Source organism: Castor canadensis, chromosome 16 (genome assembly GCF_047511655.1).
Source record: "Castor canadensis chromosome 16, mCasCan1.hap1v2, whole genome shotgun sequence".
Lineage (NCBI taxonomy): Eukaryota > Metazoa > Chordata > Mammalia > Rodentia > Castoridae > Castor > Castor canadensis.
Genome location: NC_133401.1, coordinates 59,536,829 through 59,552,787, shown reverse-complemented (window position 1 = coordinate 59,552,787; position 15,959 = coordinate 59,536,829). Strand labels below are relative to the sequence as shown.

General features: G+C 47.1%; 1 protein-coding gene across 5 annotated transcripts in view; it reads right to left on the bottom strand.

The window, feature by feature from the left end:
* Fat2 (FAT atypical cadherin 2) overlaps positions 1–15,959 on the bottom strand; it is a 75,161-nt gene that overhangs the window by 42,198 nt on the left and 17,004 nt on the right. For 4 of the 5 annotated variants that reach the window (XM_074057158.1, XM_074057160.1, XM_074057159.1 and 1 more), the window contains exons 2-6: positions 10,876–14,156; positions 8,343–8,657; positions 5,476–5,534; positions 3,869–4,180; positions 2,814–3,024 (exon numbers count right to left, since the gene is read on the bottom strand). In XM_074057158.1, the coding sequence (XP_073913259.1) occupies positions 2,814–3,024; positions 3,869–4,180; positions 5,476–5,534; positions 8,343–8,657; positions 10,876–14,134 (4,156 nt within the window). In that variant the 5' untranslated portion in view covers positions 14,135–14,156. Of the gene's footprint in view, positions 1–2,813; positions 3,025–3,868; positions 4,181–5,475; positions 5,535–8,342; positions 8,658–10,875; positions 14,157–15,278; positions 15,915–15,959 lie in introns of those variants that run through there. The other variant, XM_074057161.1, reaches the window with a different exon arrangement.

The window sequence follows — 15,959 nt, the reverse complement described above, 5'->3', positions numbered from 1 at the left end:
AAACACATCAAAATTTTAACAGTCGTTTATCTTCTGATTGGTGGGACTTTAAATAGTTTTTATTTTCTTCTCATTTGTGTTTCCTAAATATTTCTCTAGGATACATGCATTAATTACATATAAAGGAAAGCAATCCTGTTGGTGGTGGGACTCAAGCAGTAAGAATGCCTGCTTGCAAGCGTAAGGCCCTGAGTTCAAATCCCAGTGCTGCCAAAAAGAGAAAAAAAGCCACCAATCCTAAAATTCATATGGAAGCTCAGAAGACCTTGAATAGACAAAAAAGAACAGTGCTAGAGGTATCACAACACCTGATTTCAAATTATACTACAGAGCCATAATAGCAAAAAAAATCATGGTACTGGCACAAAAACAGACACATAGACCAATGGGACAGAATGGAGGACCCAGAAATAAACACATGGTGCTATAGCCACTTGATTCTCAACAAAGGACAGCCTCTTCAACAAACGCTGCTGGGAAAAGTGGACATCCACGTGTAGAAGACGGAAACTAGATCCCTGCCTCTCACCCTGTGCCAAAATCAAGTCCAAATGGATCAAAGACCTTAATGAAACGTTGAAACGACTATTGGAAAACGCTTTAAGATACAGTCATTGGGGGGGGGGGGCGCTGGTAAAGTGGCTCAAATGGTAGAGAGCTGGTGTAGCAAGCACAAGGCTCTGAGTTCAAACCCCAGTACTGCCAAAAAAAAAGAGGATGCAGGCATAGGCAGTGACTTTTTGAATAGGATTCAAATAGCTCAGGAAATAATAACAAGAACTGACAAATGGATGGTTGGGCACAGTGGTGTAAGCCTATAATCCTAGTTACTCAGGAGGCAATGATTGGGAGGATTGAAGTTTGAGGCCAGCCTGAACAAAAAAGTTGAGAGACCCCATCTCAACTAATGGCTGAGTGTGATGGTATATGCCTGTCACTCCAACACAAATAGGAGGATTGCAGTCCAGGTGGGCCCAGGCATAAAGTGAAATGCTATCTCAAAAATAACCAATGCAAAAAGGCCTGGAAGAGTGACTCAAGTGGCAGAATGCCTATTAGTAACCATGAGGCCCTGAGTTCAACCCCCAGTATGAAAGGAAGAAAGGAAAGGAGGAAGGGAAGGGAGAAGGAAGAAAGGGAGGGAGGGAGGGGGAAGGGGAGAGAGAGAAAGAAAGAAAGAAGGAAGGAAGGAAGGAAGGAAAGAAAGGGAGAGAGAAAATTAAGCCAACAAATAATGGGCAAATAAATGAACTGAGGAAGTATAAATGACCAATAAACGTGTAAAAAACATTCAACATCCTTAGCTGTCAGAGAGACGCAAATGAAAACAACACTGAGATTACATCTCACCACAGTCAAATGGCTGTCATTAAGAAACAAACAACAAATGCTGGAGGGATGCAGGGGATGGAGGTGGAGGAGATGGTGGGAATGTAAATTAGTCCAGCCACTATGGAAGTCAGTATGGACATTCCTTAGAAAACTAAAACTAGAACTGCCCTATGATCCAGCCATGTCATGCATGGGTGTCCCCAAAGCAATCAAAGTCAGCACACAGTAGAGACATCTGCACACCCATGCTGCTGCAGCACTATTCACCATAGCCAAGATAAGGAACCAGCCTAGGAACTATCAACAGATGAATGCATAGAGAAAATATGGCATGCATATACAGTGAACTTTTATTTAGCTATAAAAAAGCATGAAATTATGTCATTTGAGGGAAAATGGGTGGAAGTGAAGATCATGATGTTAAGTGAAATAAGCTAGTTTCAGACAGACAAATATTGCATGTTTTCTCTTATATGTGGAATCTAAGTTTTAAAAAAAGACCTGAGTGTAGAATGAGAGTATTTGAGAAGAAAGAAGGGGGATAAGAAAAGGTGACAGGGGTATTATCAAACTACATGATATACATGTATGACAGTGCCATAATGACAATTAATATCTATGAATAAAAAGAAAAAGACAAGGAAAAAAATCAAACAAAGGAACATAGAACCCCTAAGTTTTTATGCAAATTTACATTTGTAGGTGTGCACATGTATATGTATAACTTTGTAGGAACAGAACTTAAGCAGTCATCAGATTCCCAATACCATTGATCCTCACATTTTCTTTCTTTCTTTTTTTTTTTAATCCAACTTGATTTAGAGACAGAAAGGAATATTGGAGCTTCCCATGAAAGCCTGGATCCACGAGCCTCTTAGCATAAGAATGAGCACAGGGCTTGGGTGTGTGGCTCAGTGAAGGAGAGTGTGCTTAGCCCTGGGTTCAATTCCCAGCACCCCACCACCACATACATGATGAGGATGGAATGTGAGACCAGCAAAATGAGCATGACCGCAAACTTGTCTCAAGATGATAGTCCACAAATTTTGTTTGTTTCTCCTGTGGGTCTTCCCGGACCATTTGCCTTTGATCTCTTGGGCATTTGGAGTAACTGAGGGACTGCCCAATCCTGGCTGGGGTCACCAGTGAAATCATAGATGTTCCACCTGAGATCCTGGCTGTAATGGAAGGAAGGCTGGAGAAGCGTCATTTTTACTACCACCCTTGGTGAACACCAAGGGGAAAAATATAACCCAATCAAAGGGAAAAATAATAGTCTAATCAATAAATTGGAGTACAAATGGCCAATAAATATGTGAAAAAATGTTCAATGTTCTTAGCCATCAGGGAAATGGTGAGCACCATTCAGGGCCAAAAGATGGACTGCCAAGGAGCATGACCTTGAGAGGGATCAGAAGGATGTACCATGAGGATGAGCTGGTCTATAAAGATGGGAGAAATGGGTCCTCCTTGGGCCTCACCTGAGATGTGGAACCAAAAGAGGCCAGGCCGGCCCTCTACACTGATGACCCCCACCATGTGGTTTACAGGGTCTGTCTCCATGACTGTAAAGCTGTAGTAGGTCTCATCAAAGGCTAGTGGTATGGAGGATGGCCGAGGCTGGGGGATCCATTCAATGTGTAGCCGGACGCTGGTTGAGAGTGGTGGCAGCCCACTGTCTGTTGCCTTAATCTAAAAAAGAGACCAGACCAACACCAAAATTGAGCCACCACCAAGCTAGCTTCCCCATCCATTCATTCATTCCACACACACTTCAGGGTGCCAGGCTGGAGGCAGTGTTGAGCAAAACATGTAGCCTGTGCTCTAGAATCTCTTGGTTAGTGGACAATAAGAAAAACCATTATTAAGTGGAGGCTTGCTGTGTTCTCATTCCTAAACTGGACTTCACATGCATGTCCTCTTTACTGCTCCTAAAAACTATTAATGCGCTTAATAGGCTGGAAGTCAGTGAGCTCTCACTAGTATCAGATCTTGCTCTAAGAGCTTCATTTAATCCTCACAGGAGCCCTGGGAGGGGCACCACTACCACTGATCTCCCTTTTACGTGAGGAGAGCGGGCTCAGTGTGGTGAATCCACCCACTGGATTATAAGCCTGCTCAGCAACAAGACTGATCTTGAGTTCAGGCTGTCTGAACCCATGGCCCAACCATTGATACCTTGGCTTCTTGCAAGGAAAGTGTTCTTATGCCCAGTTTATAGAGTTAAATGACTTGTCCAAAGCCACATAGGTATAAAACAGCAATTCTGGGGTTCAAATCTAGGCAAATCTTGATTCTGAAGACCCTGTTACTCTCCCTAAATTCTTATCTGCAAGAATAAAAGGTTTTCCCAAGTCCTTACTTCCCTCAAAGAATTCTGATCCTTGGCTGAGAATAGGAACTCCTAGTTTCTCTGGGGGAAGTCCAGAAAGGGCTTCTGCTTCCATCTCGCCCTTAGTCGTCTCTTTTCTCCTGTGTCCTCATAGAAAATCGCCAGTATGTTCTCCACCTCTGTGGCCTCCATCTACCTGCTCACCGTTAGGATGTCGTACTCTCCAGCAACAAAGGCGCTGCTGGATGACACCACCCCTGTGACTGGATCGATTCTGAAGCCCTCTTCGTCACTCTCCTCAATGCTGTAGGTGACACTGCCATTGAGACCATCATCTGGATCTGAAGCCACCAGCCTGTATATGGATCCAGAGGACCCCGGGTTCAACCTTTCTGGAAGGCGGACATTGAAGAGCTTGTGGGAGAAAACAGGTGGGTTGTCATTGACGTCCAAGATGCATACCACCACCCTGGAGGTGGACTTCAGGGACGGCTCCCCATTGTCCAGCACAGTCACCTGGGGGCAGAAGGGCTCATGAGTACCTGAGTTGCCAAATGCCAAGAAGTGCATAGGTACTGCCACCCACAACAACCCTACCAGTGTTTTTGATAGCCTGCAAATATTAGTCAGCTTATTCTTTTGTTAGTCTGCTCATTATTTTATTATCATAACCTCAGCCACTTGGAACTCAGCTCCCTAATAACCTCACCCACAGAAAAGCCAGTGAGAACAGAGAAGGAAACCAGTGAGAACTGGAACAAGCCAAGGTCAGAATCCCCAGACCAAAGCTGGTGCTCTTCACCCTGGAAACCCCATGGGCCAGTTCTCAGAGAGTATTTATTTGCTTGCAATTCGCAGAAGACTTGTTCTCTGGTTTCCTCAAGCTATTCTAGGTTGGAAGATTTTTATGCAGGTTGCATAGGGTGGGAGCACCGAGGTCGACATACAGTCTGATGGTTGCAGTAAAATCCAGAACGTGGGAAACAGCACTAAGGCAATTTTGGAATCAGGAGCCATTTTGTGGAGGGGACAATCATCCCACACATCCATAGCCCCATGAGCAAGGTATGAGATAGGCATTTCCACTCACTTTTAAAAGTGTTTTAGGAGCTGGGGAGGGAGCTCAGTGGTACAGCATTTGCCTAGCGTGCCCAAAACCCTGGGTTCCATCCCCAGCACCACACACACACACACACACACTTCAGTGTTTCAAGGTAAGTATCTGTTCCTGAACTAATGAACAATTCTTCATGCTTCCAGTCCTAGGAACCCCTAGATGGCTGTTTTGCTGTTGCTTACTTATAAGACTCATTATTTTTTTTTTACAAAAGGAAAGAGAATTGCAGAGCCTGTAAGCACTGAAGGCAAAATTGATTCTGATGAATATACGTTCCTCCCTCTCTAGCCTTTGTGCCTGTTCATCAGTATGGACGGCTTAGTGGGGGGAAGGAGAGATAGCTGGATTTCCCATCTGACATCCTTCTCTTCTAGTTTACTCCCCTCTATTTCACTGATGGAGGCCTCTCATTGGGATGGGCACCTATGTCTATGTGACCTCGAAGATGTCCTAGAAAGAGCATGGATATAGAAAAAATTTTTTAAACCTGGCTCTGACCTTGCACTTGACCTTGGGTGATTCTCTCTGAGCTAGGGAGATGGACTGGAAATCAGACTGGACAAGTACATAGCACACGTGTGCTGTTCACGTCAGGCATTGCTAGTCAATCTATAGTTCCTGCCCAGCCTGGACATGGTTTCACATGCTTCCTCTTCTCTGGGCTGAAGAGCTAGCAAAGATCGCCACTGCTCACCTCCAGAATGTGCTCATCCTTGTTCTCTCGGTCCAGCAGCCGGGCTGTGGCTAGGACACCTGCAGGAGAGATGGCGGAAGGATGAAAGAGCTCCCAGGGACACAACTCAACTCCCAGAGGAGAATTCTTCTGGCTTTTGAAGAGCAAGTATGTTAAGGAAAAATGGAACTTTGAGAAAGGTAAGGGAAAGTGAGAAGATGAGAGATAACCTCAGAGGTAATGTGTTAGCCCAAGTTCCTGCCTATGTCCATTCTTTCCATCAGGCAGAGAGGACAGGTCAAAAATTCAGCAACTAGCACAGCATAAGCACCCTGCCTCATCAGCAACCTGCCCAATCAGAATGGTCGCCCACTGGGAACAGCCAGTGGGCTGCTGCTACCTGGTTACACAGGGTGACTACGGGCATTGTTGAGTGCACTTTTGGTTCCTTGTTCCTGAAGTTTATGGAACATATTTGCACTTGGGTATCTTCTGCCCATCAGTCAATGCTTTTTTTTTTTAATAAACAGACCTCAGTTTCTCCTGCTTTCAGGGTCTGGAACAAGGCTGACTTCGTGCACATCTGGGCCACACACTGGCCAATTAGCATAGTACGTCCCCCAGGGCTGGTGACTGGTGACTGCCACAGACAAGTGGCCCATCTGTCTCATGAGAATCAACTGTGGAACTTCTACTATAGAAGAGTCTCTTTTGCTGCTGGTTGCGCTGAGAGGCAGGATGAACCCTGAGAGCAAAGAGGAGTGAGAGCCTTGAGAACTGTCCCTCCAATAAAGCAAACAAAGCCACAAGACAAGTACAGCCTGCATTGCCTCACGCAAATGCTGGCTGCTGCTGCCTGCTGCTACACAGGTCTGGACTTCTCAATGTAGACCCAGTTTCTGTCTTCTGATCTGAAGAAGTCCATTTTACAATTACTTATTGAGGTACTAGTGGGTGCCAAGTACTGACAACATCCTGGTGGGCCAAACCAGTCAAGGTCCCTTTTCTGGTACCTTTGAGGTGTAGTGGACATGGATAATTAATGGAACAATCGCACAAACGAATTGTGGTAAGTGTTACAAGGGATGTAAGTATAAGTGGTGCCAGGAAGTGTGTTATGATATCAGGAAAAAGTTCTCTAAAGGAAGGAACAGCAGGACAGGGCTCTGAAGGACAGTAGAAGCCAATGAGACAAAAGAGACTTGTGCTGGGGAGAACAGCCTGTGCAAGGTCCTGTGTTGGGATAGAAGTAGTCATGTGACTGGAACCTAGAGGAACAGAGGGAGAAGGACAAGGTGAACCAGAGAGACAAGTGTGGCCAGGTCAGGTACAAGTCTATGGGACACAGCAGGCTCTGACTTCATCTGGGACATAGAGAAGCCAACCAAGCTCCCCAAGGAGGGGTGGGGCAGCACAATAGTGGAGATGAGGAAGAGGGGTGGGGAGACTCATGGCTCATGCCTTCTCTTATTTTTAAAAATGTTCATGCTAATAAGAATTTCTTCTCTTCCATAGCAGGAACACTGAGAACATCTCTGCCAACTAGGGCATTTTGCCAGACCTGCTGTCAGGAAACTGTTGATAGTAAACAGAGCAGGAATTTGGGAGAAGTTGAGAAGTTAATGCCTTAGGTGAGAGATATCTTAGTTCTCTGAAAAGGGAGGGACGGGGCGGGCCCAGGTAGAGAGCCAGCTTAGGCCTGTTTTCTAGGAGAAAAGCAGCTCCTGCTAAGAGGACTGACCCATACTCTGCAGCCAAAGATTAACAGGCTCCCAATAAATGTCACTGGGGAAGACACAGCTGCATTCCTTACCCACTGTCTGCCCCAGGATTCCCAGACTATCACTCTTCCCAGATCCTTTTTGTCTTAAGGACCAGGGAAGCCCACTAATCTCTCCCTGTTCTCCAATCATACAGGCCTCTGTCCTTTCAACAAGGAAAGTAGTTTTGGAATGGGATGTTGGGTTCAGAAGGGGAAATGTCAGCCTTCTCTACAATAGAGTTTCTCCTACCCTAAGAGAAAGACATGATCTTTGAGAAGTGTCCGTAGCACTGGGACACTGGCCCAAATGCCTGGGCCAAAGGGAGTCAGGCAGGTGGCAGCAGGCAGGGAATAAGATGATAGGGACAGAGGACCATGGGGGCCAGAGGACATGTACCTGGTGTGCACAGGGAGCTGCTGTCAGCCTCTGGCACACTGTGGCCCTGTGGGAATGTGGAGACAGTGTGGCCAGATCTTTCCACCTTTAAAGAACAACAAATCTGGAATGCTTGGTGGAATTTGCCAGTTTTTAAATGTTGGCCACAACTTGGGAAATGGTTGTTAAATCTTGTGTGAATCAAACTAAATCCCACTGGGGGCTCTGCCTGGCTCACTGCTGCCACCTGGTGACTTCTGTATTCCTCGAAGCCATCCACTGTCCTTGTCCTCAAATGTCCTTAGGCCAAGGACAGATGCTGGTGAGAGAATTGACCGGTGTAAGTGGATCCCTATTGCCACCACTCTGTGGGCAGGGTTGAGATCAGTTTGGAACGAGGGTAGATGTGGCTTCTGATGCATGGCTTATGATGTAAGGAGGGGTCAATTTGGGAGCATTTGGGGGTCTGACCTCTAGGTGACCTACTGGACCCCAAGGCAAGAAAACTGACAACAGATTCTTCTCATTTTCCTGTGGAGATGGACTTCAGTACTTGTCAGAACCCCTGCATGTCTTGTTAAAACACAGATGGTCAAGATCACCCTTAGAACCTGGACTCAGCTCATCTAGGGTGGGGCCTGAGAATCTGAATTTCCAACAAGATTGAAGGTGATGCTGATATGCTCAGGGACCACATTTTGAGAAGCAACATCATAGAGACCCCTGTCCACCCAGCCATCTGGTTCTCACCTGTGGAAGGGTGAATAACGAAGAATCCCATGTGGTTCCCACTGGTGATGTTGAATGTGAGTTTCCCTTGAGAGCTGGAATCCGGGTCCCAGGCATCCAGCTGAAGCACAGAAGTACCCAAGGGTGCATCCTCCTGGATGGAGGGATAGAACACGGGTCTGGACATCCTGGGTGGGTTGTCATTGACATCTGTAACCTCAATGTAGACTTCAGTAACAGAAGAGAGTGGCACAGAACTCCTGTCCACAGCCAGTACTGTCAACCAGTAGAAGGGTACAAATTCTCGGTCCAGAGGCACCAGAGTCTGAATCATTCCTGTGGACAGTGAATCACCAAACCCAAAATACTTTAGATCTCAAAGTGGCTTTAGAAATTACTCTACCCCAAAAATAAATAAATAAATAAATAAATAAATGCAACCAGATAGGAAAAAAGAAATTACTCCACCCAACATTCCCTAGACCCATACTATAGATAGGTATTCCCATGAAGCAGGAATGGCTGTCAGTAGGAGGTGGGAGATGCTCAGGTGGACACAGGGGGATTGAGGTCCATGTTGTAGACCTCTCAGAGCTTTTCTATGCTAAGATGAGCCCTTGACTCTGGCATACAGGCATATGGGTTCCAGAAGACAGTAGCAAGTGATCAACTTTCTCCTGACTACTTCAACTCAAGTTCCATTGACTTACTCCACACTCTGTAAGTGGGATTTCCTTATGGCTCTTCTTAAACTACTTCCTTTACTCTTTAAGTCCTGGTAGATCAACATCTTAAGGGTTAAGGATTCCATAAATAAACTTGTATTTCCTTCTCCACTACTGTCATGATTTGAGGAGCTTAGCTTCATTCTTTAGTTCATTTACTCCACAAATTGCTTTCCTATGGGTTAGGTCTGTTCCAGAAGGTGACGGTCCAACAGTGAGCACAAGAGCTTGCATTGTGCTGGGCACAGGGGCTCATGCCTATAATACTAGCTACTTGGAAGGTTATTTATTAGACTCTGCCCAAAAGATATTTTCTTAGTACAGAATTCATTTGCGGGTGGTGTGAATGGTGCCATCCATATCAGGCTCACCACCAAGACAATGATCCAAGTGCTCTAAAGTGTATTAAGCCAGCCAGGCACTGGTGGCTCACACCTGTAATCCTAGCTACATGGGAGGCTGAGATCAGGAGGATCTTGACTCAAGGCTAGCTGGGGCAAATAGTTCTTGAGATCCCATCTCCAAAATAACCAGAATAAGATGGACTGGAGGTGCATATCAAGTGGCAAAATGCATCTGATTTGCAAGCATAAGGCCCTGAATTCAAGCCCCAATGCCATAAATAAATAAATTAATTAATTAATAAATAAAATAGCTCGCACCCAAAGTTCTCATGGATCTCAGTCAGCTGTTAGGGCCTTCATGGGGCAGGGCCCATGCTTACAATCAGAGCAGAGTATGCCAGAGGTGACAGATGGGAAAATGAGGCCCAGAATGGGAGCAGGAGTTGGCCAAGATTTTGCAGCATCAAAGTGAATGAACTTGGTCTTGAATTGACTAAATGGAATGATCTTCCTCCCTCATTGTCCTGCCCTTCATTCTGGAAAGAAATCACCCATTGGGGGGTAAACCTGAGGGCAAAACGGCCTGCCTTCATTCACCTTGGATCTCCCCAAGGTGCCTACCTGAGCAGTGGGTGCCCAGAATGTGTTTGCTGTGTTGCATGTGATATGCACAAAGCTTAAAAAAATAATAAGTTGGTGGCACCTTTTGAGAAGGCAATTTGGAAATATCTGTTACCATTGGAAATAGACACTATCAGCTGTGGAAGAGGCATGTGTGAGGCTCTGGGGTTTGGTCCCTAACCCAGCATGTATATACAAGTGCATAGTATCTTTTGATCCAGAAACTTCACTTTTAAGAACTATTCCTGTGAGACTCAGATAGATGGGTAAAAGTACATGAATAAGAATGTTGCACTCATGTGACAGAATAATATGTGGCCAATATAAAGGATGAAAAATATTTATATGTGCTGACTAATAAGATGTCTTGATGTTATACAATATGGAAAAAGTAAATTTCAGAATAGTGTCTATTGTACTGTTTTCATAATAATAAAGTGAGTAGAAAACTATATCAGATATACAGAGAAAAAATTTAGAAGAGGATAGACTAAATTGTTAATTAAGATTACATTTGGGGCTGGTGGAGTGGCTCAAGTTGTAGAGTGCCTGCTCAGCAAGCATGAGGTCTTGAGTTCAAACCCCAGAACTGCCAAAAAAAAAAAAAAAAGATTATATTTGGGAGAGATGAGACATAGAAAAATATTTATTTCTTATATATAATTATGTAAAAAATTATAAACAGCTTGCATTAGTTTCATAAACAGAATGTGTGTGTCCAGTAAAGACAAATTTTAAATAAAGGAAACAGAGAGGAGAATTCCCATTTACTGCCTTTCTTTTCCACTTCAGCCTAATTTCCCTCCAGCCCACCTTTCAGGCCCTGGCTCTCCCATCCCACCTCAGGGGGGGTACCCCCAGTACCTGTGTCCTGGTGGATTCTGAAGGCTTCCAGGCCAGTGCCAGCCCGCAAGAAGTACTGGAGCTCCCCATCCAAGCCTCCATCCTCATCATGGGCGGCCACGAGCATCACCTGAGTCCCTGGGGGACTGTTCTCTTGCACCTGACCCTGGTGCACAAAGGAGGCAAAGCGGGGTGGGTGCAGATTCTCATTCACATCCAGGACTATCACCTCCACGTGGCAGAGTGTCCTGCGGGCCAGCGGCCTCCCACTGTCACTGGCCCACAGGCTCAAGTTGTACCCAGCCCGCCTCTCAAAGTCCAACTCTTTCTCCAGACTCAGAGCCCCAGTTGTCAGGTCCACCCGGAAGGTCCCATGGTCATCATCCAACAGGATATATCGCACTTCACCTGCAGGGCCCAGGTCAGGATCAGAGGCGTCCAGGAATGTCAAAATAGTCCCAGGGGGCAGGTCCTCTGGGACCTTCAGGCTATTGCGTTCTGTGATGCACTGTGGAGAATTATCATTGGTATCTTCCAATGTGACTATCAAGTCAGTGACAGAGAAGAGCTGGTGGCCCTTCCTGGGTTGATCCCTGGCCTCTACCTTGAGTACATACCGAGGTTCTGATTCTCGGTCCAGCGGTCCTGTGACAACGAGCTCCCCAGTGAGAGGATGGAGGGAGAACTTCTCTGTGGGACTCAGCAGGGTATAGCGAACCCTCCCATTGTCCTCCGAATCAGCATCTTTTGTTTTTAGCTCTGCAATGACGGTTCCAACTTCTGTGTCCTCTGCAATACTGAGCTGGTACCCTCCTGGAGGAAACCTGGGAGCATTGTCATTCCAGTCTTTCACAGTCACTGTCAACAGCTTCCAGGATGACTTCTGGGGTGTGCCCAGGTCATACACTGTTACATTGAGGACATAGAAACTGGTGGTTTCGTAGTCCAACGGTGCAGCTAGTGTGAGTAGCCCTGTCTCTAGCTCAATGTCAAAGCAGCCCTCCTCATTGCCATCTGTGATCACGTAGACCAGTTTGCCATTGAAGCCAGCATCAGGATCAGTGGCCGCCAGGTGGGCCAAGGGGGTATTGATGGGGACTTGCTCAAAGATGTCAATGGATTGGGGGAAGTGGTCCTCAAATCGGGGGGCGTGGCGATTGATCTGATATGTGCTGAGAGAAGTGAATTCGTCATCGCTGGGCTCCTGATCCTGAAGTCCAACAGAGTGCAGGATGGTCTTTGTGAAATGTCTCAACACTCCTGTTTTCTCACACATTACAGGGACCTCAGAACGAGGATCCTTCACCACAGTCACATTCAAAGTTGTGGGCGAGGCATAATTTTTGCCATCCCAGGCTGTAATTTTCAGGGAATAACTGGTAGACTGGCCGGCAGTGAGATTCATAAACGAGCGCTTGAGGACTATCATCCCGGAGAAATGATTTAGATCAAAATATTCTTGCTCGTTGCCCGACACAATCTCGTACCTTAGGTTCTGAAGCTCATCCACATCTATGGCCGACATCGTAATTATTGATGTCCCTGCTGGTGAATCTTGGCGCAGAGACACAGTGCAGTTGACGTCCTCGAACATAGGTTGGTTGTCATTTAAGTTCCTGAGCCTAAGAGAAACAGACACTTCCTTCTCCTGGCGAAAAGGGGATCCCCAGTCTGACGCCCGCACCTGGAAGGTATAAATTCTTTTCATGAGCTCATAGTCCATGGGTTTGGTGGTAGAGATGACCCCCAGGTAAGGGTCAATAGAGAATGGCACAGCTTTGGGGCCAGAGAGGGAATAAGTGACATAGCCATTCTCCCCATGGTCCCAGTCTGTGGCTGTAACAGTCAAAACACTGGTACCTGGAGGGATGTTCTCATCCAACATGCCATCATAGGAAGACCTGTTGAAGACAGGGGCATGGTTGTTACAGTCCACGATGTCAATGAGCACTGTAGTGGAGGCCAGGTTTGGTGAGGTTCTCACGTGGAGCTGGTAGTGGGCTCGGTCTTGGAAGTCCATAAGCTTTGTGGTGGTGATCAGTCCAGTGTGGGCGTTAAGTTTAAAGCCTGTGTTCTCAGGGGATGGCTTTAGAACATACTGCAGGGTAGAGAAGGCTGGTGTCACTCTCACCAGTGCCACGCGACTGCCAGGAGGAGAGAACTCAAGGAGCCGTGCTCTGTAAACGGCCTTTTCAAACTTGAGAGAGGAGAGCTTGGAAGGTGGGAGGTGAAAAGCCCTGATGTGGGAATGGGAGACAGGTCTGCTCCCACTCCGGGCCTGGAGGCTGAGGTTGAATCCGTGGGGGTGCTCCACCCAGTCAATGTCCTTGACAGACACCAGACTGAACTCATTGCTCTCTGCATAGGACTTGATGGCCTTGAAGTGCTTTCCAGGGTCACCACCAACAATCTCCAGTGACTCCACTTGGGCTCCTGCGCCATTTGCATCGACCACTGCAGTGGCATAGGTGGTACCTTCATCGCCATCTGATGGAGTCACGAGCACTGAGGCAATGGCAGGGGGCTTTCTGGGGGCAGGTTCCACGTGGATGACAAGGGCAGCCAAGTTGCCAAACCCATTGCCCTCAGACAGTTTTCGCATGCGATCCACAGCCAGCACCTGGAGTTCATACTTCCCTCGCCAGGTGACATTGAGCTTCCCAGCCACAGTGACCACCCCACTGGTGGGATGGATTGCAAACACCTCTGACCTTGTGTTAAAGGTGTAATAGAACTCGGCGTTCTGGCCCAAGTCAGCATCTGTGGCCGTCACTTTACAGATGGGGCTCTTGAGGGGCGTGTCCTCAGAGATGGTCACTCTGTATGAAGGTGGGGAGAAGAGTGGCTTCAGGTCATTCTGGTCCAGGATGCTGACCACGACACGGGTCAGAGCTTCCCACTCCAAGGTCTTCTCTGTGGCTTGGATGATGAGAGTGTAACTGTCTCGCACCTCCCTGTTCAGAAGGGCCGTGTTGCTGCTTTTTGTCCGTATTCTCAGAAAGCAGAAGTTTCCCACCACATACTCCTCCGTTTTAAACACATTGCTCACATCCCCAGAGATGATCCGGTACCGCACAGCCCACTGGGGCTCTGCCAGGTACATCCCCATTTTCACGGGGCTCTCCACATAGGTCTTGGGAGCAGAGTTTTCATAGATGGTAACATTGTACAGGGAGTGTGTGAAGCGCCAAGCCAGAGGGGAGATGGTTCCTTCTAGAGGTTTCTCACAGGTGACACAATGAATCAACAAAATGACCAAAGCCAACGAGGCAGCAATCATGGTGAAAGAAACTCTCGGAACCCTGGCAAAAAGGTAAAAAGGGTGCAAGTTAGAAAAGAAATGGTTCTCACTGCCCTGGTTCTTAACTGGAGGTCGTTTTCTCCAGCCAGGGACATCTGACAATGTCTGAAGGTGGTTTTGGCTCTCTCAACTTGGGGAAGGTTCTACTGGCATATAGTAGGCTGAGGCCAGAGACCATCCTACAATAACAGGACAGCCCCTCCAACAAAGAATTATCTGACTCCAAGTGCCAACAGTGCCAAGGTGCTTGGAGAATAAAAGACACAGCTACATCTGTTTCACCACCTAGCCCTGTGGACAGAGACTGATTTTGACTCATCTTGTAACCAGAACATAGACAACTTGACATGTCCTCTCAAGGGCACTTGGCAAATAAACCCCAATGCTGATCACTTACTTCTTTTTCCAGACTCTCTGTGGCTACCCTGTGGGGAAATAGTCCCAATTCTTAGCTATCTTCTCACAATCCCTCCAGCAAGGCGCCCCCATCCCTAAAATCAGGCCTAAGATCCAGCCACATTGAGCTACATCTGCACACGCAGGGGCTGCCGAAAAGCAACGTGACCAAGATAACCGGACTGGCATCAATTTCTCCTTCCACAGAAGGATAAGAATATTATCCATCTCGTACAACTGCTGTGAAAATTAAAGGAAATAATGAAGGTGAATGGTCTAGCAGAGTGTCTAGTATTAGTAAGTTTTAATATTAGCCATTTTTAAAAGCTGTTTTTGGCAATACTCAAGATTTAACCCAGGGCCTTGGCTTGCTCGACAAGCACTCTGTCACTTCAGTCATGCCCCAGCCCTTTTGCTATTACTTTGAATTTTAAGATGGGGTCTCACATTAACTTTGCCCCAGGGCTGACCTTGGGCCTTGTCCCACCACCCAGCTCTGTGGACAGATCTGACTCTGACCCTCTTATGACCAGAACAGACAACTCTCAGATTCCTGGAACTTCAGACTTCAACGCAGAAGCGGGCCTTAGAGGTGATGGAGTTCTGTCCCCATTCCTCATGCACAGATGGAGAAGGAGGTCCAGAGTGGGCATGAGTCTGCCCCAGGCCACACAGTGGCTGACCAGGTAGGAACTGTTCCCTAGAAAATAGTTTCTGTTGAACTCACCATGAACAAATGCTTTACCCTGGAAGGTTCCTTGCTGTCCCCATTCTCCCTCTTGCTGTGTTCCATAGAGCTATCCAGAATCCAGCCTGGGTCCTAGTGGAAGACTCCCCAGGGCCAGGGGCAGGAATAGAGTTTGGGGGTCAAGTGTAAGGCTGGGTGCTTGGGACTGGTGGCTGGCCTGCCCACCAAGGTCCCCCTTCCTAAACAGATTCCTGGCTGGTGGCCAGAGTGCTAGAGCATTCCTTGATGAAACAGGCCCAACTTGTTTTTCCAGTTGCCTGGCTCCTCAAAGGCAGGACAGAGTTAAACTCCAGGGTGAGAAGAGAGCAGAGGCTGAAAGCCAAATCTTCCCAGAGTCCTGAGTGAACTGGGCCCAGGGTTCTGAAAGCTCCTGCTGGTACCATCCCTGGCTGGGAAAGTCCACCTAACTCAGTTCTGAAAGTCTGGAGCAGAAAAGAACCTGAATAGCCCCATCCTTCCAGCATCATCCACCATCTATCACTTTAGACTATGTGGGGATAGCCCCCAGCCCTTGTACCTCTGCAAAGAGGGGACAGGATGGATACAGATACCCACATTTGGGGTCCAAAAGCCAATGTCAGGAAGAGCTGTCAGGGGACGTTTGACAATGTCTCAGCTCCCCACTCTCCTGTCCCTTCTCTCACCCTTATCCACCACAGG